The sequence below is a fragment of the Amorphotheca resinae genome, assembly GCF_003019875.1.
Source record: "Amorphotheca resinae ATCC 22711 unplaced genomic scaffold M430scaffold_1, whole genome shotgun sequence".
In the NCBI taxonomy this organism is placed as follows: domain Eukaryota; kingdom Fungi; phylum Ascomycota; class Leotiomycetes; order Helotiales; family Amorphothecaceae; genus Amorphotheca; species Amorphotheca resinae.
Genome location: NW_020194471.1, coordinates 2,998,556 through 3,024,800, shown reverse-complemented (window position 1 = coordinate 3,024,800; position 26,245 = coordinate 2,998,556). Strand labels below are relative to the sequence as shown.

The following is a 26,245-nucleotide window of genomic DNA, read 5'->3' as shown; positions in this document are numbered from 1 at the left end:
GGAAAGGCGGATTATATTTGCCCAGAACGTCGTGACGCCCCAAGTATCAGCAAACGTCATTTTATTGGGCATCAATGGGTGGACACGCAGAGGCAGTAGTGAAGCTCCTCTCGTAAGGAGCGGATATGTCTCCTGTGAACCAGGAGGGGAAAACAAATATACCTACAAAAATGTCCCTTCTTCTTCTAGGTGCCTCTCTGATGTTTACGAGCACAGGAGGACAACCAGGGTAACAAGCCTTACACCTCACAAATACAGGGCTAGGAATGAATTGGTGGTGGTGTGGTTGCGGTCGTGGGCGAAGTCTGCTTCGTACCTGCAGGAATTGCCAATCGAAGTCGCTTTGCCTCTACCTTTTCTTCAACATCAACTCCTCTCGCTATCACGAGCAACCGCGCCCACTGGCTCAGTATCTGACCTTTGTTCATACATTTTCCCTAATCCAGTTCACGCTACTACACCATGGCATCGGTACCTTTCCAACATGAGACTGCTACTGTAGAGGATCTGATTTCACTCTGCTCGTATCCCGAGTCGGCAAATCTCGCAGAAATCGGGGGCAAGTTCCTGCAATCGAATATTGTGCAGATCTCGGATGAGGTCTTATCAAGTTTGGCATTGGCGTTCATCAGGAGGAAGCAGACAACCTTCACACGGCTTGCCAGCTCCTAGATGGAAAGATTGTCCGTGTCCCCCATGCATTCCTCGCTTTTTCAGATCTGACGATCAAGGATACATTGTGATAGAGAACAATCTTTGGCCGACAACCGACGGACGACGAATACCCCGCCATAACAAGAAGAATTACCGAGATCTTGACTCGATTCACGGAGCTGCGAGCGTCCCGGCCAGGCCCACTATGTTATGGGAAATCGTCGCCAACATATCGCTCTACTGAGGAGCTAGAAGAGTGGTGGAACCGCTGGCAGTGCAGAGGAGATCCTCTGCTATCGTTTCGAACTCGCGACTTGGTGCTGTGCCATGGAAATATTGCGCCATGAAGTATCCTTATCCTTGAGGATAATACAATCTGTCTGCTGGATTGGTGCTCTGCAGGCTATTATCCCAGACTTTTTGAATAGTTTCTCAATTGGTGCTGTATAGCAGATGGCGACTTTCACATCCTGCTTCTAAAGACCATGAAACCTTTGGAAGAAGAGGAACTCGTCATGGTTGAGAACTTGAGCCGATGACAAGAGCTTGGGGAAGCACCGTCAGGTACTCATAGTATGTCATACAGAAATAAGATCATAGTCAGCTACTGACCAAAATAGTGACACCGGGCCAGGGCCTCGTCGGACACCTATACCTGATAAAACAGTAGCTATCTGCGAGGCTAAACAACTCCTCCCATCTCCCCCTCATTCAAACCGAGGGGGGCATTTAAACGACGTCCAAGGCCCAAGCCAACGATGGCTGATAGCTGAAGCTAAAAAGGTCTGATCCTACAAAAAAAAACATGCAATGGAACCAAAATAGAATCTCTAATATTGCGTTCGCCGGGAATCGAACCCGGGGCCCATCGAAGCTGCAGAATAAGAAGTTACCTATTCATATAGGCAACGATGGATTTTACCACTAAACCACAAACGCCTGGAAAGGAGAAGAGATGCGTTCGCCGGGAATCGAACCCGGGGCCCATCGAGGTTGAATGAATCACTTCAATGGCAACGATGGATTTTACCACTAAACCACAAACGCGGATGAGACGTGTGAAAATTCTGATTGGAACAGTATAAGAAGAAAGGGAAGATAGAAGGTCAAAAAAAGCCACAAAAAAAGGGACGTCTGTCACTAAGCGAGTTCTAAGTGAAATGATTAGTAACGCCGAACTTTAGCCTTGGAATCAGAATCCCTCTGTGGAGAAGGGCACAAAAAAGAAACATGTAATGAATAGAACAAAAAAAGAGAAATCTCTTCTAATGCGTTCGCCGGGAATCGAACCCGGGGCCCATCGAGGTTGGGTGAATCGCTTCACTGGCAACGATGGATTTTACCACTAAACCACAAACGCTGATCTGTTGCATGTTTGCATGATTTGTTGAAATCCAAACTTCTATTTGATTATGTACGTCCAACGTCGTATGCCCTATCCTTAGCTCACTAGAGCTCGTCCAATAATATTGTAGCCGAGATAAATAGGAGGGGGGGGTCTAGAGGCATACTGCAGGTAGGAAAGTCCAGCTTGCTCTGATCTGTGGGTTCTGAAATAGTATTTAATTCCAGAGACGCAATCTTGTACTGATCTTAAGATTTGTATGTGTAGAAAGTAAACTTCCTTACGCAATTTATTATCATTTATGATCCTGTGAACGACCTTTTCTATCTTCTGGTTCCCGTTCAATTTATCAATTTCATCAAATGCATTCATCAATCACTACAGCTCAGTATACTCGGGCGAATACTGGCTGTTGGTTCGATACTCGGTCCAATGAGTGCTTTCATTAAGTGACAATCTTTGAAGATTCCTCGGTCGAGAGGCTTCTGATTTGTTTCTTTTTTTTTGGTTGGGGGGGGGGGGGGGTTCCACGAGGGATTTTCATGTGTTTCTTCCATAGCGCTTCTCAAACATGCCCCCCCCCAGCTTCTAACCGGGCCCAAAAAAAAGGGAAACCCCTCCTATCAGAAATGCCCCCACGAAAGGCTGGTACCCGTAGGGCATTCTTATCCAAGGGACTCTAACACTCTAACTAGGATAATTGAGATCTCAAAGAGAATAACAATTCATCTATATTTCTCATACCTAATCTCCTCCTGAATCCTGGCCTCTACCAATTCTACCGTCTCTCTATCATAAAGTTCTTCCGGCGTCTTGGAGCCCTTCACCACCTCCCTCTCATGCACGGCCGCTTCTTCCCTCGTCATACACACCAGATCCCTCAATTTCAGCGTACTGCTCTTTTGCCCTTCAACCCCCAACTCCAGGGTACTTCCCTCCGGCTTCCGCCATCTGACAAGCGCTAATCTAGTCGGAATGCCACTAATAGCACTCTTCCCCTTGTATACCTCCTCAACCACGTACCCCACATCATTAGCCGTGACACCTAACTTCAACCCCTGCGGCTCCTGACCTGGCGTCGTCGCTCTTATCAACTTCTCTTCGCTGCCTTGTAGCTGCGCTAGGATCCCGTCGTACATCTTCTCTCTTCCCTTCGCAGGCACGTATTCGCAGGGATACCCCGTAATCTTCAGAATCACGAAATTGGCACAAGTGTACCCGAAGACGGCGGGCATCGTCCCCAGCACGGGGAGAATCCGGACCCTGAAATCAGGAAGCACGCCCAGATCTCCAACGGATCCCTTGGCAAATTCTTCTTCGGGAAGCGGTAGAAGCTGGGCCTTACCCTCACCTGGTTTTTCGGTTGAGTAGACGACGGGAACTCCACTTGCTACACCAAGGGCGCGAAGACGGCGACGAGTAGAACGGGACAGCGGATCTTCTGTGCTGGTTGAGATGTCGCCAATGAATATCCGTGTTGGATCTGACTTGCATCCTGCACCCATAGAGCTGATAACCGGTAGGTTGTTCTTGTAACAGTATTCCAGTAAAGCGACTTTACTATCGATATTATCGATAGCATCTACGATGAAATCCGGTTTCCTTCCATCCCATGCGCCTAATAATGTGTCTGCCGCGCCAGGAGCGAAGAGTTCGTTTTTGAGATCGAAATGCACCCACGGCGTAATTTGTTGCAGACGTCTGCGGAGACAGTGGACTTTAGAGGTCCCAACATCGGCGAGAGTAGCAACTGCGTGTCGGTTCAAGGAAGAAAGAGTAACTTGGTCGAAATCGATGAGGCGGATATGCGACACACCGCTGCGTGCCAATGCTGCGGTACAGTGCGATCCCACTCCTCCGCAACCGACGACTATCACGAATGCTGAGCGTAACTTCTTCAACCCGTCGTCCGTGAGAAAGACGCGATTCCGGGCCAATTGTTCCAGTATGAGCTCTAGAGACCAATTAGCAGGTATTCCTCAATCAAAATATCCCTTCAATCATACCATCATCATATTCCCCTCGTTGTGCTCGTGCCGCCAACTGAACCGCCCTTTCATCCTCCTTACTCAGTTTTACTTCCCTCGAATCAGTAGCTGCCGCCCCAAAGTCGGTAAGCTTCACTTCGCCCGTCAGCTTCCCCTTCCATTTTAATTCCATATCCACCTCGCCCTCTACCGAGAAAGCACAACGTACCTTGTCGGCCTGATGCTCCTTTCCCAGCGGCGGTATAGAACTCTTTAAATCCTCTAACTTTTCCTGGCGTCGCACATGTTGGTATCCAAGAATACTACCCGCAACAATAGCCCCGGAGACGATGGCCGTAGCGGCGAACTGCGCCTTGGTATTGTTGAGCCAGGAGGCCATGGTGGATTTTTGGGTTGGAGGAGATTCAGTGCGGGAGGATCGTGGTGGGTAGATAGAATTCGGATTCTGACGGGGCGAAATAGCTTGAATATGGGTCTTCGTAGCTTTTAGAATGGGTAGACCGCCTGACCATTGCGAGGGCAATCCATGGTGTGCTTTGTATTCTTGTCGTGTAGCTCTCAATGCTGTCGCAAGATCCCTGTGCGAAGCTTTTGATATGCGCAAGAAATATTGCGCCACAACGCAAGGGTCAGCCACAGTAGCCACAGCGCTATGTGATTGGCCGATGTAACAACATCAAAAGCACAACTTCCCTTCTCCCATCCTCTTGAGGAGTAGACTTCAAAATGTATGCTCTACTCAAACCTCTGTCCCGTTTCATTCCAAGCCCCTCATATCCTCCTACCAGCTAAACTTTCCAGAAGGGCCTTAGCTCGCGCAGCAACGATCAACTCGCTGGATCATCTAGTTCTGACCGTGAAGTGCATCTCAAAAACCACCGAATGGTACCCAAAAAGTCTAGGAATGAAATCAGAATCCTTTATTTCAGCGGCTACTCCTGATACAATCCGGTGTTCCTTGATTTTTGGGCAATAGAAGGTTAATATACATAAGCTTGGAGAGGTGTTCTTTCCCCTCCCGAGACCATCATTGTGGATTTCTGCTTTGTCTGTATTTCTGAGAAGTACGACGGAAATATAACTTTTGTAGTATCAGGAATCTGACCGGAAAGCACCGCATGTCAAGGATGGTAGTACAGACCTCTATTTCTTGACGGATGATGACGTGAAGGAAGTTCGTAACCGCCTCCTTAATGCCAGTGTGGAAATGCTGGACCTGGAAAACGAAATGTCGGACGAGGTGTGGGAGATTGACAAGCGTGTATTGTAGAGACCCGGATGGGAATTTGATTGAGTGAGTTTGCCTTCACTATGGTGGAAACGAAACCAATGAACTGCACTGATATATATCAAAGGGTATCCAATTACATTTAAACATAAGCAAACCGTATATCTCAAGACATCAACACCAAGGATGTGCTCAGGGTATATGGCGCTACAATTGACTGGACCAGCACCGGTACTCACTTTGGATTTTGCAACCTAAACGCCACCATGCCATCAAATCTCATCGGGACCCATCCGGTTTATATATCCCGAGTCCCAAAGCTACATCCTTTTCATCACGTAAATGCTTACTATTGTCTTCCATCCTTGCCTTATCTTCACTGTGGGCAAATTCACCCATCAAATACTTTTCATTTTCTTCGAGAGGCTCATCGTTCATGCGCGGTTCTGGCGTCTTTAGGCTGTTGACCAGGTCGTCCGGCCAAAGGATTTTTTGTGCTTCCTCATGGGACATAGGTACCTCGTCAGAACCGCGCGGTGATTGTAGAGGTGAAATATCGTATAAATCATTCTGCGGTGCGGATAGCACGTAGTCCGATAGAAGAGACTTTGTTTCATCGCCAGTTTTGGGTCGAGATCTATGAGGGGCCCTTTGTCTCGCAGAAACCCGGATAGTATCAGATTTATTGGGGCTAGCCATCGAGGATGTCCTTCTCCTCTCAGCTTTCACCACGTTCCTCAAAAGGGCTGCCTCGTTTCTCTTGAACACACCATAGAATCCTTTATCGATCATCGCCGCGGCATTGAGATCATCAATGTCATCAAGATAAGATAGAATGCGCAGGCAAACCGCTGCATCAGAAGAGATCGGTATTGGCCCGCTTCTGTAAGCCCTGTGTTCGATTGCTTGTAATTCATGCACGTCCCGCGGTAGATCGCTGTTCGGACCTTCCATAGAGCTCCTGTCATGGGTCAAACCAACCTCCTTTAATGTTAGTCCTGAGACACTGTTGTAGATATCATTGATAGCACTTCTAAGCGCAGGAGCATAATCGCAGATTCCATTGTGTCCCTGGGGAGAACTGGGAAGCGATCTCAAACAATCCACTAGTTCTTTGAGACTTCGACGGGGCGACGTGGGTAGATCGTAGAAGCTGTCATTATTCATCATGTTCGATAAAATCCCCAAGTTGTTGTAACAGTACATAAGCCAACCGAGATTTATTGCATCGCACGTTCGAGATTTCCTTGGGCACCGAGGCAGCATTGTCGGCGTAGGTGATCCAATGCTTGCTGAACGACCAGTAATGTCCTCTGGCGGACATAGATACTCTTTGATGGTGTTGGTACAACACTCATGGATCTGAGCAAGCTTTGCAGCTCTGACTGCTTTAATCCGTTCCCTGACAGTCTGAGGCCAGATGGCCTTGCTCTCAATTTCTGCCTCATCAACGGTATTCATTATCGCGTTTTTGGATACCTGTGTAAACACCTCTTGAGCACGAAACACGTAGCTAATCAGCAGAAGGCCATCTCGACCTTGGCTACTATCGTTTGCCATGTGTTTCCATTGAGGGAGCCATTGGTATTCGACCTGCATTTCAAGCTGCACCGGCGTACACCGGTATCGTAAGCATACTTCCGCAATGCTGACGAAGGTCGGAAAATCAATCTCTCTCGGAACTTCAGACTTGTGCATATGGGCAGAATGGAGCAGTATCGTCAATGCTTCATTGTTGTTGAGCTCGATTTGAGGCATTCGGTATACCTTTACTTCCATTTTGTCTTTGCAGGTATACCTTGAGGGTGGTGGTGGTAGATCAGCAATCACATCGAATGAAGCTCCTCCTTCTTGCCGTGAAGGTGAGAACATATATGCAAACAGTGGCGAGGCTTCGGCCAGGAGGTGTGAGGACACACGAAACCTTAAGATGGGGTGTATCTCAGATGCTGCATTTGCAAACTCCAATATCGCATCCCCATTTTTGCTAATCACATATTCGCGAATAGTCATATTCTCAGCAATACCTGAATCCGCTACGTCGAACAGTTGCTCGAGAGCTTGTAGATCTTGGGCAAGGGTGTGGAAGTTCAAAGAGCGTATTCTGTATTGCTGCCAAAAGAGAAGTTTCTCCGACTTCATTTTGTGAATGCTGATTTCTCTCCATTGGGCGATGTAGCTTTTCCGTAACTCCTTGTCAGCCAGAAATGCTTCTAGCTGCTTCTCCGAAGAACCGGGCTGGTACTCCTTAAAGGTCCCTGCGATCGAATTGCGGAAATTATCGAGCATCACTTCTTGAACACCTTTGTATTCCTGAATAGCTGCAAGCCATTGATCGTTGACCTTGAATGGTAAGAAGGTCTCTGTGATTGAACCACTGGATGAGGAATGAGTATCCAGAGGGCTGATATTTGATTCGAGAGATGCGCTGCGACCGCGATTTTCTACAAGCGTGAGTTAGGACACTTGCGTGACCCGGAAAGTGGATCTATAAAGACTACTCACGGGATTTTTCAAGTAGGCTCTTGCACAGTTGATGAGATTCCTCCCTGTATTTCTTATAGACTTCCCATGCTGCATCCACTTTCTTTGGGTCGAGCGTGGCTTTTCGAATCCGTCGGGTATTCTCGCGGAGATGTAAGTACTGCGCATCGTGAGTTGCGCCAACGAACGAATCCGGTGAAGGCAAGTTTGAACTTGATCTCGTTAACTTTAGTGAGGCTTCGATGTCTGGGAAATGAAACGGCGAGTTCACTGTCCTGTCGCTGACCGGAAACTAGATGATCAGATCAGCAATGAATGAAAGATGTGGTAGGGTGCAACCCGCCTCGTCGATCTTGTCAGAAGCCTCTGCGCCGTCTACACTGAATTGTCTCTTCTTGAAGAAGTTCAACCGTCCCTTCGGACTGGCAGCCGGGTTCGAGATTGAACTCGCATGCGATGCTTCGCGACGCATCTTGCCGGACATAGTGGGCAGTATCTCTTCAACTCGCAAGGACCAAGTGGTATTTTAGCTGACCACCAGCCAGCCTTGAGATCATGGTAGGTGACGGCGACAGCGACGACGATGGTGATGGCGACGGTGTTACTGTCAGACCGTGGGTGCAGTAAGGCTGTACTAATAGACAGTCGCCAAGCCAGGATTGCGGGGATCGGGGTGTATCTTGTATCTTGATCTAGAATATTGTACCCCTTGCCTCGGTGACTTTATCGATCAAAAGACGGCCCTTGGTTCAGCCCACCCTGGTTGGGGATCGGGTCTTTCCCCAGCTTCCCCAGGAAGTGAAGAGATATAAAGATGCCGCTCTCTGCTCATCGTTGCCATGCCCGACCACCTTGTCAACTATCTTCGTCGTATTCAGGCCCCCGGTTTGGGGCTACCAATGGAGGGACTGGTGCAGGAATATGTCGCATCCCATCCTGTCCCCACTCCTACAAGGCTGACGATCGACACAGGGCAAGGCGGACATGCGAGTAGGCAACCACAGTAAAAAATCCCCGAAGAGATCTTCACCCATTTTCTATTCTCCGAATGGACGGTTTTAAGCCTCAGAAGCTGGTAAAGCTCGACGGCAGAGTGGGCGAGGGAGGCGGTCAGCTTGTCCGAATTGCTGTGTCGCTCGCAGCTCTGACCGGTACGCCCCTTCGAATAGATCATGTCCGGGGCAATAGGTACGTAACTCTTCTCACGGCACCTGTTTTGTTCATATTCAGCTTATCTCTAACACCTATATACAGAGGAGATGGGAAGCGTGGTGGAGGTTAGCTTCTCATATCTGCCTATTGAGCGTCGTTATTAATAAATATTAATCATTTGCAGGCCTTAAAGCACAACACGCGTCCTGCGTCCGGTATCTCGCTGATGCCACGGCTGCAGAGGTCACGGGCTGCTATGTTGGGAGCAAATCTATCGAATTCAAGCCAACTACAACTCTCGCAAACCTAGTCAATCGAAACATCAGGATCAAAGCAGAATCCGCAGCCAGCATCCTCCTCGTCTTTCAGTCGATGCTTCCCTTCCTCCTTTTCTGCGGAGACGATAGCGGATCTCCAATTACAGCCACGATTCAGGGTGGTACTAATGTCCGTTTCTCACTCTCTTTTGAGTACTTCGATCAAGTACTCGCTCCTGCTCTTGAGAGATTTGGGGTCAAGATCGACAGAAAACTCGATTCCCGGGGCTGGTCTCTGGGAGCTACAAATGTAGGCTCTGCCACGTTCAGGTTTGTCCCTCTTACCCCCGGACAGACGCTCAAAGCACCTGTGTGGCCAGTGGAGCGTGGAGAAATCACCGAGATTGATATTACGATCCTTGTTCCGGCGGATACAATAGAGGCTTTCAAAAAAGCTCTCGTTTTTAGGATTGACCAGGTACTTCCTGGCGTCGGGACGAATTATCATCTTGTGGAAGACAGCCGGCATAGGACACGGATATATACTCTTTTGGTAGCTCATACATCAACGGGCTTGCGATTTGGATGCGATTGGCTGTATGATAGAAAGGCGACGGGTAAGACCCCAGACGACATAGCCACAGAAGTCGCGGAGAAAGTCGTGGCCAAGCTTGATGCAGAAGTCCAGAAAGGTGGTCTTGTGGATGAGTACCTCCAGGATCAATTGGTCGTATTCCAAGCTCTGGCAGAAGGGAGCTCAAGTATACCCGGGAATTCAGAGGCTTTGTCTTCGGAGGGGAATCAAGTTGATCGAACAGACGAACCATTTGGTGATGGTAGTCAACATACAACGACTGCCAGATGGGTCACCAGTCAACTACTCCCACATACCAAATGGATCGACAAAGGACGGATCTGCAAAGGTGCTGGCTGGAAGGCATTGTGAACCGACCCTTGAGCTTTTAACAATATTCGAAAGAGGGTACGCCCATAAATTTGAAAAAGGAACAGAGCTTAAATCTGGGCTTTATCTTTGAAATGGAGGCTAGTAACTTTCGTGGCCTATTCAGTTGATGAGAAGCAACCCGCAAGGTGTCATATGTAACCTAGTATACAGCACACTAGTTACATTGCCAGGGCTTCTAAAACGTACGCTGAAATGGAGACAACAAAAAGTATATCCAGGCCATTTTCAGATGACCAAAAGGGATTGATTGCCTTCCGCTGACGAGCCGGGACCATATTGAAGATATATTCCTTTATTAAAGCCTCACAACATTTTCAGCGTTCCCAAGCTCCCTCACTTACATCTCTCTCCAGATGTTACAGTTTAGAATTACTGTATTCCGGGATTGCTCTTACGTGAACTCTGCCCACTTTTGACCCCCCTTTTCTCTTATCGCTTATCGTCCAAATCCTTAGCAACGGCAACGACGACGACAGTAGCATATAAGAGTATCAGCCATGACTCAAAAAATCCCAAACCTTCCCTCTATATCAAAAACCAAATCAAGTATCCAAATACCTCATCTCCCCGATCTCCTCCCCGTAATCCCCAAGGCAAATCTCTCAAACCCCGTACCCATCCATGATGACCTCCCAATTAACGACCATTCCGGCGCGCCACGGAATCGCAGTTCCCCTCTCAGCCGGCCAGACCATAAAAGTGATCAACACGCACGGCAACCAAGTCGTCGACACGTGGGCCTTCACGCTGAGCTCCTTCCCGCCGTCGCCCAGCAGCGCCATCAAGACGCAGCTGAGCATGCAGCACACGCGCGCCTCGCTATGCCGCGTGATCCCGCAGGCTGGCGACGGGCTGTATGACAACGAGCGCAAGAAGATCTTGACTATGACGGAGGATACGACGGCGGGACATCATGATACGTTGATGGCGGCGTGCGACAAGCAGCGCTATGAGGAGTTGGGCGGCGGCAGTAGCCATCGTAATTGTTCGGATAATTTGGTGGAGGGGTTGGCGGCTATTGGTTGGTTGGCCCCTTTCTTTATGTTTTCTTCTTCCTTCTTTCCCTCTCCGTTTTGTTTTCAATGGCGAGGATAAAGAATATTGGTGTTAAATTGAAACATCCTTCGTATAGGTCTCAAAGCACCACAATTCACTCCCTCGCCGTTCAATCTGTTCATGAACATTCCAGTCCACGAGGATCGAACTACCCTCAGTTTTGACCCGCCAACTAGCAAGGAGGGCCAGTATGTTTGTTTGAAGGCTGAGGTCGATTTGGTTATTGCTTTTAGTGCTTGTCCTCAGGTGAGTTATGAAAATGCCCTGTCCTGAAACTTGCGTAGAGTGATGTGTGGATATTGCGGGGAGTAGTGAAGGATGCTGATTGTGATCATATAGGATATCCTGAGCATTAACTGTGGGAAGCCCGTTGATGCGCATTTTCAAATTCTGTGAGCTTGATCTCGGAGATGGATTATCTCTGCATGGAGGGAAATAAATAGACAGCGGGACGAAGAGAAATCATAGCCAAGAAGGAAAATATCATAATATCATTGAACACGACGTGGATGAAATATAACTTTGGATTTCTATTACTACAATTTACACACCTATGAGGTCATCCATCGGCCATTGATTTGCTTCCTCCGTACCTATCGAACTATTAGCATAATCAAAATAGAGGGGCATTGCAGAAAAACATACCATAGGCGCCAATATAAAAACACCAATGGCCAGCGCAACCACCGTCGACACCAAACTCAGCTTATTGAACGACTTCCCAAGGATATCAAACGCAAAACTAGGCGTAACTCTCGTTCCAAATATATCAATCCCGTAAGCAAGCACCAAACTCGTGCTTTCTAGAAGCGCCGGGGTTGTAATAACACCCTTCACGCCGATGACTTCACGTTTGTGGGTGATGATGAGTTTGGGATCAAATGGGAGGAATGGTTCGTAGCGGAAAAGTCCTTCTTCCGCTTCTTGGGCTGTCGGATCCCGGCCAACAGGGCGGCGAGGATCCAGCATTGCGCGTGGGATGCCAATTATTGCATTGGAAGAATCAAGTACGCACAAGAGTTGCCGAGTCGTGATTCCTTGACGTGTTTGTGTAACGGACATATGGCTAATGGCTTCTGGGATGAGGAAAGACTGGGTCAGGACGTGAGGGATGGCGGGTTCGACGTTGGGGATTTCGGAGGGTTCAAGGCTGGAATAGTTTGCTGTAGCGCCAAGTGGACCACGGTCGTTGGCGATGCCCGATTCAAACATCTCAGAGATGATAATTTGGTATCCTTTGGATGCTGGAAGGGCGGTGGTACTAGTATTGGCCAAGACATCGCCCCAGAGAGAGTAAGCAAACCAGTTCTCTGTGAGGGCGGAGGTAATTGGTTGCTTTGTATCGACACCTTCATGGCTTGTTGAATACAGAATATCGCCTGAGACAGTATCGAGAAGATAGAATGACGCGGTGGAGCCCTCGTCTGACACTGCCGTGACCAATACGAGATTCGGGTTGAGGTACTTATAGAGGACAGTGCGGTCACCAAGAACTCTACCGATGGATGCGACCGGATCATGGGCAGGTCGTGCAGCAACATTTGTGACTCTCTGACCTAGAGGAGGCTGAAAATTCCATGCAATGACAGGGTGGGCTTTATCACCCTTGACCTCAAATTTCAGGCCCCTTACCTCTCCATTTGCACCCTGCACGACGATAGTGTCTTTTGGTGCCCAATCTTTGGGGACCTCGCCCGGGTTGCCATCGACGCCAATTGGTAAGAACCATCTTCCAGACGGGCTATCAACAACAGCAGCGCTTGCAACGGGTGAAGATCCATGGTTCGGTGTCTCGACATTCTCGCCAGTAGCAGTTCGAATCAAGAGGTGCTCGCCTTCAGCTCCTATGATCGTTGTGACGCCTCTAGAGTTCTCAACCCAAATTCCTCTCACATCCCACTTCGCACCACGAGGTATGTCAAACGCCTTCAATGACCAGACAATCCTTCCATGATTACCAGAATCGATCCCATATACCCGGCCACGCTGAGTTGCCACAATAGCCAGTTTGTTAAAACCAAAATTGTCGCGTACGAGGGTTCCTGGCTTTTGCAGGGTGGTTTCTCCTGGAAGAATGCTGCTTAAGAAACGTTGTGGAAGTTGTTGTAGATAGGCAGGGAGGTACTGCAAGTCATTCACATGACGCTTGACACGGTGAATGTATGCAGAGAGGGGGTTACTGTGGGCCTCAGCCTCCAAAGTCTTAGCCAAGCTTTCTGGCTCTGGAATCTCTGCCCACTCTGCAGCCACAGCGCCGGAAAGACCCTCCGGACGGAACCAAGCTTCAGCTCCATTGCGGACCAGTACCCAGTCCTCGTCCGCGGTAACTATAGCGGACCTGACAGCATATGCATCTTCAGCACGTTTCACGACTTCCGAAACACCATGAAGAAGCGCTCCATGATCTTTCTCAGCCTTGACTGGCCATCTTCCGAGGATCCCATGAGAGGCAGATGAGACAACGATGACCTCGTGCTCGGTTTCGCGAGTGAAGTAGACATTGGCATCTTGGGAATTTGCTGAGAACAGACCTTTTCCTGATAGCTTCGGCAATTCGTATGCCTTGTTGATGCTTCCACTTGCGAGATCGATGTGGTAGACGTCTGCTCGGTTTGAAAGGCCCGATTCGCTGTGGACTAGGAAATGCGGTAGTGATTGGGGAAGATGTGGGGCGTGCAGAGTGACCTTCACGATATCCCCATCCAATTCCTTCAGTGCTAGGTTGTGTAAATCCTTGGGTTTACCCAGGATGTTAACCTTGAGAGTCTTCTTGGCCTTGTCCGCCCAAGCAACAATCGGAGCTGCTGAATTGGCCCCCACGAATAATACATCCTCCGGGGAATGAACATCTCCATGACTCGAAAGCTTGTACTCGTTGGTCTTCTTCCCAGTAACTGGATCGAGTGTCGTAACTTTCATGTCGTACCCTCCTCCTGAGGTGTGCAGGGACACCAGGAATACGTTCGCCGCATCTGTACTGACTTGAAATGGGATGTCATGGCTGTCCCCCTCATATTCCCAAGCCACATTTCCATTCGCGCCCTTCAACTTCCTCAAGATTCCCTTGTGGCCGGCGTCCTCGAACAAAACCAGCACGTCCTTGGCTTGGCCCTCTGTAGTCGGTCCCTCCATAACCTCCAAATCTCTGACGGATCCGCTGAACACATTCCCCCAGCTTTCTCGACCAGTCATAGCATCCCAGGCATCGACTCTATTCCCAATCGCAGAAACGACGCCGCTCTCTCCTTCCACCGGCCTCAGAAAGCCTCCCAGGCGCGCATCGTCAGCGCCGTGGCTCCCGGCGAGGAATTGCCGCCATATGACCTCCCCAGTCCCAGGATTAACGGCTCCAAGCACACCCAGATCACTCAACGTATACAATAATGTCGCTTTGTCTTGTGGCCTAGGACGATGGAAGAACGTCGTATGCGGTTGCGGGATGCCTAGTAATTGGTGCTGGTAATCGACATGGTAGGCCTCGTCTGCGAAAACGGCGAGGGTGGAGGGAAGGATCGACAGAGTCAGACAGAGGAGGTTGATCGGGAGCCGCATATTTATGAATGGTGGATGCGGTGATGAACCTCTTCGAGAGCTGTTGCTGAGCTCCAGACAACTTCATGGGCCGCCAAGCCTATGGTGGCCGTTTCGCGACTTGGGCAGCCAGGGGTGTGTGTATCAGTCACGTGGTTGAAGATTGAACTACCTGCAAGTATACATGGATTGTGAATATCGAAATAGAAGTTCCCAAAAGCTTGACTGAGCTCAATGTTTATGGTATTTATATATGTTCTTCTCACTAACTGCAGAGGAGTCTCGGGTTTGTTGCCCTTCTCTTGCCTACATCATAATCTCAACTGTCAACCACTGAAGGATTACACAATTCGACATCGAGATTATCGAGGTCCGGAAATGCACTATGAGTTCTCCTAAGACGTTGAATGTCCTCTGGCCCAAGGACATATCTAGGTACTCCTGATGCGTTTCCGCAGAGTAGACCCATTAAGGTGAGGAATATCAGCCTCACACCCCGCATTTAACAACTACATTTACTACGGAGTACTTCCTGAAACGAGTCAACGGCCGGACCTTATATCTCAGTGAGAGAACGCTGCAAACCTTCAGTCAAGTTATCTAGGTACCTTAGGTACCTAGGTGTACTCGGTCATAAGTAAGTATATATTGACATTCTATTTCGGTAGGGATATAGCTGCATTTATCTTATTTCCAGCTTCTCTTCTCAGTCTCAAACCGCATGAACCCGGCGATGCGCTTTGCGGTCAATACCTTTGCCTCCACGCCAGTCATGGATTAGCTCACCTCTTCACCAATGCCCCTCCTACACCTCTCACATTGTTTCGATACATATCATCCAAGAAAACAACACCAACTCACTGCCCCAAATAACTCTATCCTCTCTCTTCTCAACTCAACTATCTCTCCCAACACCAAAAACAGCCAGCCTTTCTTTCCCATATCAAAAATCTCCAATCTACAAATGATCAACACCTCCCTTAAACCCCCAAACCCACCTCAACAGCTCTAGCCTAGCACGCACGTGCACATCTCGATAACATTCTTCCACCCACGAAAGCCTGGTGAACATTTACCCGACATCTCTATCAGCCTCCCACATCAAAGACCGGACGGAGCTTCTGTATGTACTCCGGACTCCACAGCTAGGAACAAAACTCGGGGCACTGCCCAATAATGTGGTTTCGTAACATTAGTGGGACCCCAGGAATCTCTCCCTCCCCGGGGGGGGGGGGGGGGGCGGAAAAGAGGAAATCCCTTTTAGGATGGCAACACGTGACATCTCTGATTAAGGTATCTACATCGAACTCCACTCCGGGGAACGCGGGGCGGAGGGAGCCGCTCCACGCTGCATTCGCAGACGAACAAACCATGTCTTTATTGATTATCGATCATTTTGCGATGCTCTATCGTTGAGAAAAACAAACATATGGGTCTAGTATATCTAGGTAGGTAGGTAGGTAAGTACCGTTGGCGGCTCCCGCATCAACGACCTTTCAAACCTGCTTACGCACTCACCTACCGGGCCGTCCTATTTCCTAAGCAGGTACCTTACCTTACCTTGCCCCGTACCGGATAATATGTTTGCCGCTGCATCTCGCAGAAGCGGGGGGTGGGGTGGAGGAGAGGAGAGAGGAGCAGTTATTTGCTGGGGCCAGCCCTTCCATATATCATAAATATAATTCCGGGGAGGAGGATGAATGTACAATGATTGATTTTTGGATTTCTGATCTCAATTCGCTATATCACATAGGCCTCTTTTAGAAGTTGTTTATTTATGAATCCTTGAACTCAATGGCTAACCAAGATCTCCATATTGCTATTGTCGGGGCGGGTGTGTACTCCCCCTCCTCTTCCCCTCCCCCTATTTTCCCGGCTTGAAGGGGGAAAGATCTTGCTAATGTTGGATATCTATCTACCTAGGCATGGGCGGGCTGGCCTGCGCTCTTGCTCTGGCGAAGAAGGGATTCAGGCATATTGAAGTCTATGAAACGGCGTCGAATCTGGGGTTCGTAGGTGCGGGCATCCAACTCGCACCAAACATGGCCCGGATCCTCGATCGACTTGGTTGCTGGGCAGATATCGAAAAGGAGGCTGTTGACCTCAAAGAGACGAGCATTCGGCGTATGTCCCTTCCCTACCTAATTAGTCAGAGATGTCGGTCGGTGAGAGCTGATGATAATAGAGGGATCTTCCGATGAGGAATTGACACTCGTGGATCTGGGCTATGTCAGAGGGGAGTATGGCTACCCTCATATGGTTGGACATAGGTCCTCTCTAGCCGGCTCGCTCTTCGAGGGTTGCAAGCGGGAAAAGAGCATCAAGTTTTTCTTCTCTACCTCTGCAGAGCAAGTAGATGCATGGTCGCCCAAGCCGACCTTCAGAGCTAAACCACGTAACGGAGAGCCCTACACCGTCACGGCAGACATCCTCCTCGCGGCCGACGGCGTGAAGAGTATCATCCGCGCCCAGATGCTCAAGGAACTCAAGGTCGACGCCGACATCCAAGACACCAACCAAGCCGCCTACCGCATCATGCTAACGCGCGACGAGATGAAACACGACCCGGAGCTCCTCGAGCTCATCGACGGCGACCGCGCGACGCGCTGGATCGGCGAGAAGCGCCACATCATCGCGTACCCCGTGTCCAACAAGCAGATCTACAACCTCTCGACGGCGCAGCCCGACACCAACTTCGCGGCGGCGCCCTCGGCCACCTACACCACCAAGGGCTCCAAGGCCGCCATGCTGAGCACCTTCGCCGACTTCTGCCCCAAGGTCCAGCGCATGCTGAACCTCGTCCCCGACGGCGAGGTCTGCGAGTGGAAGCTGCGCGTCCACAGCCCGCTCCCGACCTGGATCCACGGCTGCGTCGCCCTCGTCGGCGACGCCTGCCACCCGACGCTGCCGCACATGGCGCAGGGCGCCGCCCAGGCCATCGAGGACGCGGCCGTCATCGCCGAGGCGCTGGCGCTGATGCCGGCGCGGGACCCGCAGACCATCAACAAGTCGCTGCGCGTGTACGAGAAGATCCGCAAGGAGCGCGCCGAGACGCTGGTCGAGATGGCGGCGGCGTCGGGACGGGTGCTGCATCTGGGCGAGAGCGCCGCGAGGGAGGAGCGCGATAGGCAGTTCGCGGCGGCGAGGGAGAAGAAGGGCTCGGTGCCGGATAAGTGGGCGGATGCTGAGATTCAAAAGCACGTCTATGGCCATGACTGCATGAAGATCACCCAGGATTCGTTTGCTGAGATCTTCGCTGGTCTGTAGGTTTGTTCTATTATAGATAGATAGATATAATATAGTCATTCCTAGACCGCGCTGGGGAGGCCTATGGGCAAGGCAACACCGAACTCTCAACCAACAGCCGTTGTGCTCCTTCATCCACGAATCTTAAGCCTAGGTGGGTAGTAATTAGGCAATTCATGTGCCTGTAATCAGTCACATAGACCCTTTCTGATATGTTGCCGCTTGAAAGTAGCCGCATCTTGGACGCTCCCCTTCCAATCACGTGACACACTCGTCTCCCCTTTCGAAGCATCACTTGCGCTTCACTAAGCATTTCCGAACACAATCAAGCGCAGCACTCATACGAGTCCTTAAAAGTTCAAAAACAGACAAACGGTAAGATGAATTTGAACAAGAGACATGGCGAGGATAGAGACAGCGACGGGAAACTGAGGTAGGGGAAAGACGCTGCTCACGTGGCTGAATTCTGCCCATCGTTTACCTATTGTGAGAGGTTGAAGCTGGAATCATGGGGGTAATTTTCATGGTTCGATCTAGTCCAGTGCGCAGCCAAACGGCTCCGATCCCCATCCAATATATACATACATCAGGGATTTCCTCAACCTGTTATTATGAGCGGCGTCGTCAATCGACGGAGCAAAAACTCCTTTCCCAAGCGGCTCCCTTGTCCTGAACCGCGATCCGGTTCCTAGAAGAGAGCTGCAGTGACCGATGATAAAGAGAAAAGTAATTAATAATCCACCAAACGCCAATCGATCATCTCTTATCGGCGCCGTCGCCTCGGAGGGTAACAAAAAACAGTTGAGAAGGGATAAGTCTATAATGTATCCAACAAGTCACGCCATCGCTGCGAATCAGTCGTAAACCAATCGTGATATAATAATTCGTCAAGTCGTTTAGTCGTCCGTCTTCACCCCTTCGCATCGTCCTCAACGTCCTCTGCTTTTGAATCGGATGCTCGATTCTGGACGGCCGTGGCCTCTCCCGATACCGATCTCGTCATGCTGGATGAACGAGAGTAGACTGACGCAGCCCTCTCCGTATTCGAATTGATAACGATCCTAAAGCGCCTGGCCATCAGAATCGCTTGCTGCCTCTCTGCCTCCGTGTCCCCAATGTCCTCATCATTTATATTCTCTTCCCCCTTTGGGTCCGGAGGTTTCAGGTATGCCTTGAAACCATGCCGGTCACTGAAGAGCCTATTCCACTTCTTGAGAGTACTCTTCAAGTCACTCTCGTAGACCAAGTCCTTCTTGATGCGATTGATGACGCTCCTCTTGTGGAGGCGCCAAACCCACGAGGGGCCAGGGATCTCGGCAGCCTCGATGATCTCGCGACTGAAGTGTTTCCACATCTCTTCGCTCACTCCGTACCGGAGGGCAAGTCTGCCGTCCCATTGGAAGCCGGAAGATAAGGGTTCATTCTTGGTTGGTATAGAGAAGACAAACTTCTTGTCAGGTCGGGGGGTGTTTCCAAAAGAGATTCGTCGGCCATCGCCTCGAGAGAGCGGGCGTTCGAAAGAGCTAGGCGAGCCAGAGATGGTAGTTTGGAGGGTTTGGGGTTGATTTTTGGTTTGAGGTGGAGGGAGAGAATGAGGACGTCGCGTCTTTCGGGCTCCTTCGCTGCGCCGGCTGTGTTAGCGACGGGAGTGATCCAAGTAAACTGGGAGGAATAGAATACATACGATACGTGGGACGAAGCGACCTTTGACTTCCTGCCGTTCCCTTTGGGGGTCTGTTGCCTCCGCTTCCTCTTCTCTTCGTCCTCCAGCTGTGCAAGCAGATTAAGCTGGTCCATGATGTCAAAAGTATGAATTAAAGGCTTCCGTCAAGGGCGGCAGGGCGAGAGAGAAAGGATTAAAAAAGGGGCCGCTCGTGGAAGAATGATCACAGAGAGATAGATATGCAGAGCAGAAGGGAGGATGAAGATGGTATGGACCGTATGATATTAAAAAAAGGTTTCGCAGGAGAGAAGGGCGGAGTGAGCAGAACACCTCTAGAGAGGCCTTGCTGCTTTCCTCCCTGTCGCATCCCAAATTTCGTCAGCCCTGCATTAGCTCGCGCATGTGATGACACGAGTAAGGGCCCCAGGGGTCTGGATGCGCCGTCTTTCTAATCTTTTCTCTTTTCTCTTCTTCTCCTTGAATCTTGATACATAATCCCAGGCATCCCTTGGCATCTGCCAATTTTTTACATATTTGATTATTATTTATTTGTCTGCATTATTTGACCACCCTCCGCCCCTCTTCGACTCCACCGATTTCCCCGGTTTTTCGGGCGCAGTTTTCGCATGTTGCCCGTCCAACAGGCAAACAAACCCACGGCTCAGGGACCACAACCGAATGAACCGCGCTTTTAAGCTTTTCCCTTTCCTTTGCCCTCTGTACAGGAATGACTGACTCGACTCGGGGCGACCCATGTCCCATCCATCGACTCCCTGAGGCGAACTCTGTCTCGTGAGTCGTGAGTCGTCGCTCTGCAGCTGATTATTCTTGTCTGTAAAGAGGAGTTCGAAGCGTGCCCTCCTGCAGCTCCCGTCGACCTTGCAAGCGTCAAGATGTCCGCTCCTTTCTACTCGACGGGGAATGTCACTGGCCCCCCGCGATACTCCACATGCACTGCCACGTTGATCAGCCACACTTCAATACCTTTTGAGAAGAATGTGACGGATATCGAGCTTCACGAGAGGGATCTGGGCCTTGGTTATAAATCTACGCAAATGACTCCTTGTCAAGCCACGGCTTATATTGTCTAGAGACGGAGCCGGCGCGGTCACAAGCTTTTATTGTCTTGGTCCAGATCGTACACGAGTCTCTTGGCTGCAGTGACGAGCAAGTGGCTCGGAGCAATTTTGTGTTTCTTGGCGATGCGATGACATCGTTTCTTGAGCTTTTAGTCACCGCGGCTAATCGCGCACATGGGTCAAGCTTCGCCAAGCTACAATGCTCCGTAGCTGGGTGTTACTTGCTCGGTTAACATCATCAATCAGCCGGACGGCAATGTCAAACGACTTGGAAGGACTGATTGCGAGTTCCGAAAAAAAGAAATAACCTGGCTTGAGAACATTGAAGGAGGCTTTGAGTAGTCAATAGCTTAAGAAACTCCTCAGGTCCTGGGAATGCTCAAAGCGCAGTTTTGCATTGTCTAAGACACTGAGTAGCCACAAACAAGCACCACCTTCAACCACCGATTTAATCAACATCTAACACAGGGATATCCAAAGAGGTAAACCCCACCTCCCCACAACCCAACATGAATCCCCCTCAAACAGAAAACGAATCCCCGATCATCCCTACACTATCTATCTTTGTAAGCCCTCGCACGAATTCAATAATCGACAAAAGCATCACTCACTAATAATCGCCTAGGTGCGGGGTTCACCACAAGTAACTAGTCACTTGACCTCAGACGCCCAAACTATTTGGATAGCAGGGGCTTTAGGTACTACTCGATATTGTACCTATAGGTAGGTAAGGATTTAGAGAATGTCACGCTCACATGCCCCCTCTCTCTCTATGCTTTCTCCCCCGCAATCACGAGGTCCCCAGAGGACTTGGCTGCGCATAGTAAGGTGAGGTTAGGTAGGTAGGTAGGGAGAGCTAATCGTCGGCTCGCTTGCGGGGGACTTTTTCAACAACCTCCCCCTACTTACCTATTTAAGCGAGACTAAAGTAGGGTCGGGATAAGGAGAGTCTGCGTGGTTTGAAAGCCATTCGGGGATCTTATCATTAGGTACTTACTTACTAGAAGTCACGGCATGAGATTTATACATAAATTCAGATTCTTTTAGATAACTTAGATTGATGGGGATCTTCTTATCTGATGTTATGGAAAGGAACCAAAGGCACGTGGGTACAAAAGATTCATGTCAAATATTCAAGCACTAGGTACTTTACTTAACGAATGTCCAATTTTCCAAAAAATACTCGCACGCGTACAAAATTTCCGTCTCTGCCTCCTCCACACCATCGGCCATACCGAAGATACACAGGTCAAAGAAAAGAAAAGAAAATGACAAGCAGCAACCCAGAGAATCCACTCCTTCCATCTCGAGCCAAGGAGAGGCTACAATATAGTAGCCTGCCTCATGCTGGCTTTGACTTATCGCAGAGTCATCGCCTAGAATCTGGCAACTTCACGGGCTTTTGCGACTTGCTCGGAGCGTTGTGGAGTGGAAGGGCGTTCTAAACTAGTAAACCGTATAGTAGGAGCGTCTGGTCACCTCATCGGCGTTGGCAACTGCATGGACCTCGTCGGCATTCGCTACCGCACGTCTCGAGACTTCGTCGGCATTGGCCACGGCGTGGACCTCGTCGGCATTCGCTACCGCACGTCTCGAGACTTCGTCGGCATTGGCCACGGCGTGGACCTCGTCTGCATTTGCTACGGCACGTTTCGAGACTTCGTCGGCATTGGCCACAGTATGGACCTCGTCTGCATTGGCTACCGCGCGTTTCGAGACTTCGTCGGCATTAGCAACTGCGTGGACTTCGTCGGCATTCGCTACCGCGCGTCTCGAGACTTCGTCGGCATTGGCCACAGCGTGGACCTCATCGGCATTTGCTACCGCACGTTTCGAGACTTCGTCGGCGTTGGCCACGGCGTGAACCTCATCGGCATTGGCTACCGCACGCCTCGAGACCTCGTCGGCATTGGCCACTGCATAGTATGAGCGCCGGTATACCTCATCTGCATTCGCTACTCCATGGACGTGACGTCTGTCGGCCACTGGCGTAGCGCTGACAAGACTGAGGAGAGCAGCAACAGTTGCAATGTTGATGAAATGCATTTTGAGAGATAGATATAGACTTGATTGCGAGTAGTGTTGAGGAATATGTTGAGAATGAGGAGGGGTATTAGACTGATCTGTGATGGGCTGGCAATTTGGGATCAAGAAGCAGTATATATAGAAAGAATACAGCCAGCAAAATAGAAAGGGGGGAGGAGGCGAAACTCGATATCACCAACCCTTCGGCGGCAATAGGAAGTTCAATTTCGATACCGAAGGACGACATCTGCATCTCATCACGAAATGTGGTACTCGAGTGGATAATTCTCGGGAAGCTTCTCTTTGCTGCAAGATCATCCAAGTCAAGCTACGGACTATGGGGCTAAGAGTAAGCGCTTTGTCTGCGTCGAGCAGATACCTATCAGTGAAGAAGAAAGAGCCTAGCCACGAGTATTCAGCATATAATCAGAATTACGTACATACGAATACGAGTACTTGAATATGTTGTATGACTCTAGATGAAGCATCCTGTTCGTTCCGGTGATCAAATGGCCTGGGTGAACTTCCATTTCATGATGAGCCTTCAGCTCGAAGATATATCTTCATATGTCGTGGGACGTGAACTGCAGCTCTCCTGACCCGAAGTCCTCGTACCTTTATAGGAATGAGTAACAAAGCCTTGCTTCTTGAGTTGCTGTAATACCTTTACTGCTGACGTGCAGAAACCCTGCTACAACGGTTGTCCACGGGCGAGTCCACTCGTTTGGCCCGTTCGAGTTGTACGGTACAACTTGTACCGTATGCTGAAGCCGTCCCTGCATTTGAAAATGTCACAGAAGCTTGACAACCATTGCCATTGCAATTCATGATTGGCAGATTCCTTTCAACTATGATGAATCTCACACCGCCTGGAGCTGGTGTTGACCAGGAAGAAATGGCTGGAGCCCCACTCGTTCGTGGTACCTTACGAGCCAGCCCTATGCGGGGATCTGAGGGGTAAAGCGGTCTAGATGACCGAGCGTGATACTGCAGGTCGCTCTTGTAACACAACGGGCCCGTTTCTCAACGGCCAGCTTCCAGATACCACCCGGCTATCGTGATAAGGCTGAGCCTTTCGATCTGTAGGCATCATATCGCTGAAGCTCTGCATTTGATTTCTCCGCTTTTGAGGGTTGTTATTGTAATGCTGCCGCCGTACAGCATGGAACTACCATTGTACATTTCTCATATTCGGCCCGTACACTCTTGTAAAATGAGAGAAGATCGAATCAAGTTCTGATTTGAGCTTTCGAAGTACAGACTGTACGTTAGCTGTGTAATCGGCTCCACTTACAAGATTGAATCGCTGCGCCTACAATGATCAGTCACATCAATGAAGCTTTCCATTTGGATGACCTGTAAATTGTAATACCCAGCTGCACTTGATTAGCACGCAATTCAACACTGCTATCAACAGTTGCAGTATGTTGTATCCCGGAAAACATCTACTCACTTCATATTGGTTAGACCCAGTCATTTGACTTGGTTTCCCACTGATGCCTGATCAGTACGACGCACTTCTCTCCAGATAATGCTGCTCCAAACTGCGCTTGATCTTGGCAAAAACTAGAAACCTTGCTGCAGAAAGGCGGGGAGGACAGGATTCATTAGCTTTGTCAAAGGCTCTTGATGGCATTGCATGGTGCATCACACATTACCGAGTAAGCTCCGGACTTGCCTTGTCCTCCTTGATAAGCAATAGCTGAGCACCGGACCCCATACATTTCCTCTTGATCTTTACGTTCCCCCCTCTACTTTCAACTCACAGTCACTGCTTTTTCACCAAGTCAACAGCTCAAAGTTTCAGTTCTGGCAGGTTGCTATAATACTTTCCAGCACCATGGATCAGTAAGTATGGCATGCTCCTTTTTTAATACCTGGGCTGAAGTGTATCCAGCGTAAAATGGTTCAAGAAAACCGTCGCGGCCAACCAGTCAGACACTCAAAAGAGTGATGAAGCAGCCTACAGCCACCTCCTGCAATCCAGTGATGACGATTCAACCTTCGAAAACGAAAAGGGAATTGTCGAACAGGCCCAGACTGCCAAAGCTCGCCGTCTCAACCGCTTCTTCGTTCTCTTCTCAAAGTCAGTACTCATCATCTTCGCCCTCTGGGGGGTATTCAACATCGGGAGATACTCCGTCCGTGCCATTTGGCCCAAGAAACCTGTTTCCTGCTCCTGTGGCGGGACCACCGTCGTCGAAGCCAAGGCTCGCGGCTGCATCTTCACACCCTTAGCCATTGCCTGGCTTCCACCTCAGTGTTTAGACATGGAACTCGCAGATGAATTTGATCAAATCGGTCCGGAGGGGGGCTGGCCCTACTACGCAGACCTCAATGGCACCATACCGCTGACTCGCGAGGAGGTAGGAGCCATTGCAGACATCCCGGGAGGAGTCTTTTATACTACGCAGGAATGGCACATCATGCACTGCATGTATACTTGGCGCAAGCATTATCGCTCCAAGTTCACAGGTGTTACCATCGAGCAGAGGTCGAATGGACTGAAGCATATCCATCATTGTGAAGGGATAGTCAGGGCCAGACATCCATTGAATGAGCTCTGGACCATGGCAGGTATTGAACTGAATGCAGACTTGGCATGATTGGGATAAGAGGATTTCGTATGTGTGCCTCGTTTCGGCTGGTGTTTTCCCTTTTTTTGTGTGTTCGTTGAGTTGGGACTCTTGCTTTACACTGTTGGAGGCCTATGCAGGTACCTGCTGCAACATTGCCACCTTCGCTCTTCTTCTCTTGCTTTGTGATAGGCTTAGTTTGAAATTACATCTTGCAAGCCAAAAATCAAAAAGTAAATTTGCAGAGACACGTCGCATCGTGATCGCGCCGTCAGCGGCCTCATTCAGTCTTTCGAAATTAGAGACTCTCCCTACATATTTGATGGAATACAATACATCGAGGAGAAAAAGGACGAAATAAATAGATGACTGGGCCGCACGCGGCACGCGGAATGCTGATATCGGTGCACTGCACAAGACGACGGAAGAGAGAGCACAACAGCTGCCACTTAGCATACATAAATACTGTAGAATGGCATCTATTAGCAGGGCGAATCGAGCAGAAGAACCGAATCATTCCTGTCGCGCAAAAACAACGTTGGATAGTATTGATCTTTCTTGTCTGCAATCTGAGAAGATTGATGAAGTTACATTTGCATTCGCTTCTACCGGGTACCTTACCTACCTAGGTAGGTAATGCAGAGCCCGGAGTAGGTCACGTGCAGAGGTGTTTGGCACAACGCGTACGTTCATAAAATACCCCTGAACATTTAGTTGAGCGCGTCTCGCTCCTCAATGCTTTCATTATCGTTGTTTCCAATCCCTTCACAGGAGACTACCCTCTTTACCACCCATGATTTTCATCTCTATTTCCCCTGGATCTTGAACTGACCACTGAGGGGGCTGTTGCTATATTGGCTGCCGTCAGGTCTACTATTTCTCATCTACAGTACAAACTTTCACAGCCCGATGTCTAATGGAGAGCAAGAACAAGGCCCTGAGAGCGGTGCACTTTCTCCCAACAGAACTAAGTGTTCCAATATCTGTGTCGCGT

The 26,245-nt window shown here is 49.6% G+C and overlaps 11 protein-coding genes across 11 annotated transcripts; 5 read left to right on the top strand and 6 right to left on the bottom strand.

Annotated features, from left to right (window-relative positions):
• Positions 1 to 170: 170 nt before the first annotated feature.
• Positions 171 to 672, top strand: M430DRAFT_15311 (hypothetical protein; the record flags this gene model as incomplete). Its single annotated transcript, XM_024863219.1, has 2 exons — positions 171 to 229; positions 447 to 672. The coding sequence occupies 2 exons, from the start codon at positions 171 to 173 to the stop codon at positions 670 to 672; spliced, it is 285 nt and encodes a 94-aa protein (XP_024725604.1).
• A 2,052-nt stretch (positions 673 to 2,724) lies between these two features.
• M430DRAFT_15310 (hypothetical protein) lies at positions 2,725 to 4,366 on the bottom strand (the record flags this gene model as incomplete). The annotated part of the gene is made up of 2 exons (XM_024863218.1): positions 2,725 to 3,953; positions 4,006 to 4,366. 2 exons carry the CDS (start codon positions 4,364 to 4,366, stop codon positions 2,725 to 2,727), a joined length of 1,590 nt encoding a protein of 529 aa, XP_024725603.1.
• Positions 4,367 to 5,313: 947 nt separating this feature from the next.
• Positions 5,314 to 8,300, bottom strand: M430DRAFT_113489 (hypothetical protein). Its single transcript, XM_024861514.1, has 3 exons — positions 8,043 to 8,300; positions 7,721 to 7,991; positions 5,314 to 7,659 (listed from the first exon to the last, which is right to left on the bottom strand). Exons 1-3 carry the CDS (start codon positions 8,181 to 8,183, stop codon positions 5,495 to 5,497), a joined length of 2,577 nt encoding a protein of 858 aa, XP_024725602.1. The 5' UTR covers positions 8,184 to 8,300; the 3' UTR covers positions 5,314 to 5,494.
• A 441-nt stretch (positions 8,301 to 8,741) lies between these two features.
• On the top strand, positions 8,742 to 10,334 carry M430DRAFT_132236 (hypothetical protein). The gene is made up of 3 exons (XM_024862237.1): positions 8,742 to 8,887; positions 8,954 to 8,976; positions 9,036 to 10,334. Exons 1-3 carry the CDS (start codon positions 8,748 to 8,750, stop codon positions 10,052 to 10,054), a joined length of 1,182 nt encoding a protein of 393 aa, XP_024725601.1. The 5' UTR covers positions 8,742 to 8,747; the 3' UTR covers positions 10,055 to 10,334.
• Positions 10,335 to 10,699: 365 nt separating this feature from the next.
• On the top strand, positions 10,700 to 11,513 carry M430DRAFT_132233 (hypothetical protein; the record flags this gene model as incomplete). The annotated part of the gene is made up of 2 exons (XM_024862236.1): positions 10,700 to 11,150; positions 11,217 to 11,513. 2 exons carry the CDS (start codon positions 10,700 to 10,702, stop codon positions 11,402 to 11,404), a joined length of 639 nt encoding a protein of 212 aa, XP_024725600.1. The 3' UTR covers positions 11,405 to 11,513.
• Positions 11,514 to 11,682: 169 nt separating this feature from the next.
• M430DRAFT_55477 (hypothetical protein) lies at positions 11,683 to 14,719 on the bottom strand (the record flags this gene model as incomplete). Its single annotated transcript, XM_024868544.1, has 2 exons — positions 11,777 to 14,719; positions 11,683 to 11,724 (listed from the first exon to the last, which is right to left on the bottom strand). The coding sequence occupies exons 1-2, from the start codon at positions 14,681 to 14,683 to the stop codon at positions 11,683 to 11,685; spliced, it is 2,949 nt and encodes a 982-aa protein (XP_024725599.1). The 5' UTR covers positions 14,684 to 14,719.
• A 1,630-nt stretch (positions 14,720 to 16,349) lies between these two features.
• On the top strand, positions 16,350 to 17,974 carry M430DRAFT_113476 (hypothetical protein). The gene is made up of 3 exons (XM_024861513.1): positions 16,350 to 16,496; positions 16,586 to 16,786; positions 16,848 to 17,974. The coding sequence occupies exons 1-3, from the start codon at positions 16,457 to 16,459 to the stop codon at positions 17,927 to 17,929; spliced, it is 1,323 nt and encodes a 440-aa protein (XP_024725598.1). The 5' UTR covers positions 16,350 to 16,456; the 3' UTR covers positions 17,930 to 17,974.
• A 444-nt stretch (positions 17,975 to 18,418) lies between these two features.
• M430DRAFT_55475 (hypothetical protein) lies at positions 18,419 to 19,873 on the bottom strand. Its single transcript, XM_024868543.1, has 2 exons — positions 19,593 to 19,873; positions 18,419 to 19,530 (listed from the first exon to the last, which is right to left on the bottom strand). The coding sequence occupies exons 1-2, from the start codon at positions 19,703 to 19,705 to the stop codon at positions 18,819 to 18,821; spliced, it is 825 nt and encodes a 274-aa protein (XP_024725597.1). The 5' UTR covers positions 19,706 to 19,873; the 3' UTR covers positions 18,419 to 18,818.
• A 2,223-nt stretch (positions 19,874 to 22,096) lies between these two features.
• M430DRAFT_55474 (hypothetical protein) lies at positions 22,097 to 22,714 on the bottom strand (the record flags this gene model as incomplete). The annotated part of the gene is made up of 1 exon (XM_024868542.1): positions 22,097 to 22,714. The coding sequence occupies exon 1, from the start codon at positions 22,694 to 22,696 to the stop codon at positions 22,097 to 22,099; it is 600 nt and encodes a 199-aa protein (XP_024725596.1). The 5' UTR covers positions 22,697 to 22,714.
• M430DRAFT_32578 (hypothetical protein) lies at positions 22,708 to 22,927 on the bottom strand. The gene has a single exon (XM_024866197.1). It carries the CDS (start codon positions 22,920 to 22,922, stop codon positions 22,764 to 22,766), a length of 159 nt encoding a protein of 52 aa, XP_024725595.1. The 5' UTR covers positions 22,923 to 22,927; the 3' UTR covers positions 22,708 to 22,763.
• Positions 22,928 to 24,506: 1,579 nt separating this feature from the next.
• Positions 24,507 to 25,200, top strand: M430DRAFT_113475 (hypothetical protein; the record flags this gene model as incomplete). Its single annotated transcript, XM_024861512.1, has 2 exons — positions 24,507 to 24,523; positions 24,573 to 25,200. Coding segments are annotated over exons 1-2 (636 nt in total), but the record flags the coding sequence as incomplete, so codon positions are not given.
• Between the last annotated feature and the right edge of the window lie 1,045 nt (positions 25,201 to 26,245).

Excerpts from the sequence above, each read along its gene's own strand:
- M430DRAFT_113489 (XM_024861514.1), bottom strand. The coding sequence starts at position 8,183 with ATGTCCGGCAAGATGCGTCGCGAAGCATCGCATGCGAGTTCAATCTCG. Across the intron at positions 7,992-8,042 it reads CTTCTGACAAGATCGACGAG|TTTCCGGTCAGCGACAGGAC; the intron begins GCGGGTTGCACC and ends CTGATCATCTAG. Across the intron at positions 7,660-7,720 it reads GAGCCTACTTGAAAAATCCC|AAAATCGCGGTCGCAGCGCA; the intron begins GTGAGTAGTCTT and ends TCACGCTTGTAG.
- M430DRAFT_132236 (XM_024862237.1), top strand. The coding sequence starts at position 8,748 with ATGGACGGTTTTAAGCCTCAGAAGCTGGTAAAGCTCGACGGCAGAGTG. Across the intron at positions 8,888-8,953 it reads GATCATGTCCGGGGCAATAG|AGGAGATGGGAAGCGTGGTG; the intron begins GTACGTAACTCT and ends ACCTATATACAG. Across the intron at positions 8,977-9,035 it reads AGATGGGAAGCGTGGTGGAG|GCCTTAAAGCACAACACGCG; the intron begins GTTAGCTTCTCA and ends AATCATTTGCAG.
- M430DRAFT_113476 (XM_024861513.1), top strand. The coding sequence starts at position 16,457 with ATGGCTAACCAAGATCTCCATATTGCTATTGTCGGGGCGG. Across the intron at positions 16,497-16,585 it reads TATTGCTATTGTCGGGGCGG|GCATGGGCGGGCTGGCCTGC; the intron begins GTGTGTACTCCC and ends CTATCTACCTAG. Across the intron at positions 16,787-16,847 it reads CAAAGAGACGAGCATTCGGC|AGGGATCTTCCGATGAGGAA; the intron begins GTATGTCCCTTC and ends TGATGATAATAG.
- M430DRAFT_55475 (XM_024868543.1), bottom strand. The coding sequence starts at position 19,705 with ATGGACCAGCTTAATCTGCTTGCACAGCTGGAGGACGAAGAGAAGAGG. Across the intron at positions 19,531-19,592 it reads GTCGCTTCGTCCCACGTATC|CGAAGGAGCCCGAAAGACGC; the intron begins GTATGTATTCTA and ends CAGCCGGCGCAG.
- M430DRAFT_32578 (XM_024866197.1), bottom strand. The coding sequence starts at position 22,922 with ATGTCGTCCTTCGGTATCGAAATTGAACTTCCTATTGCCGCCGAAGGG.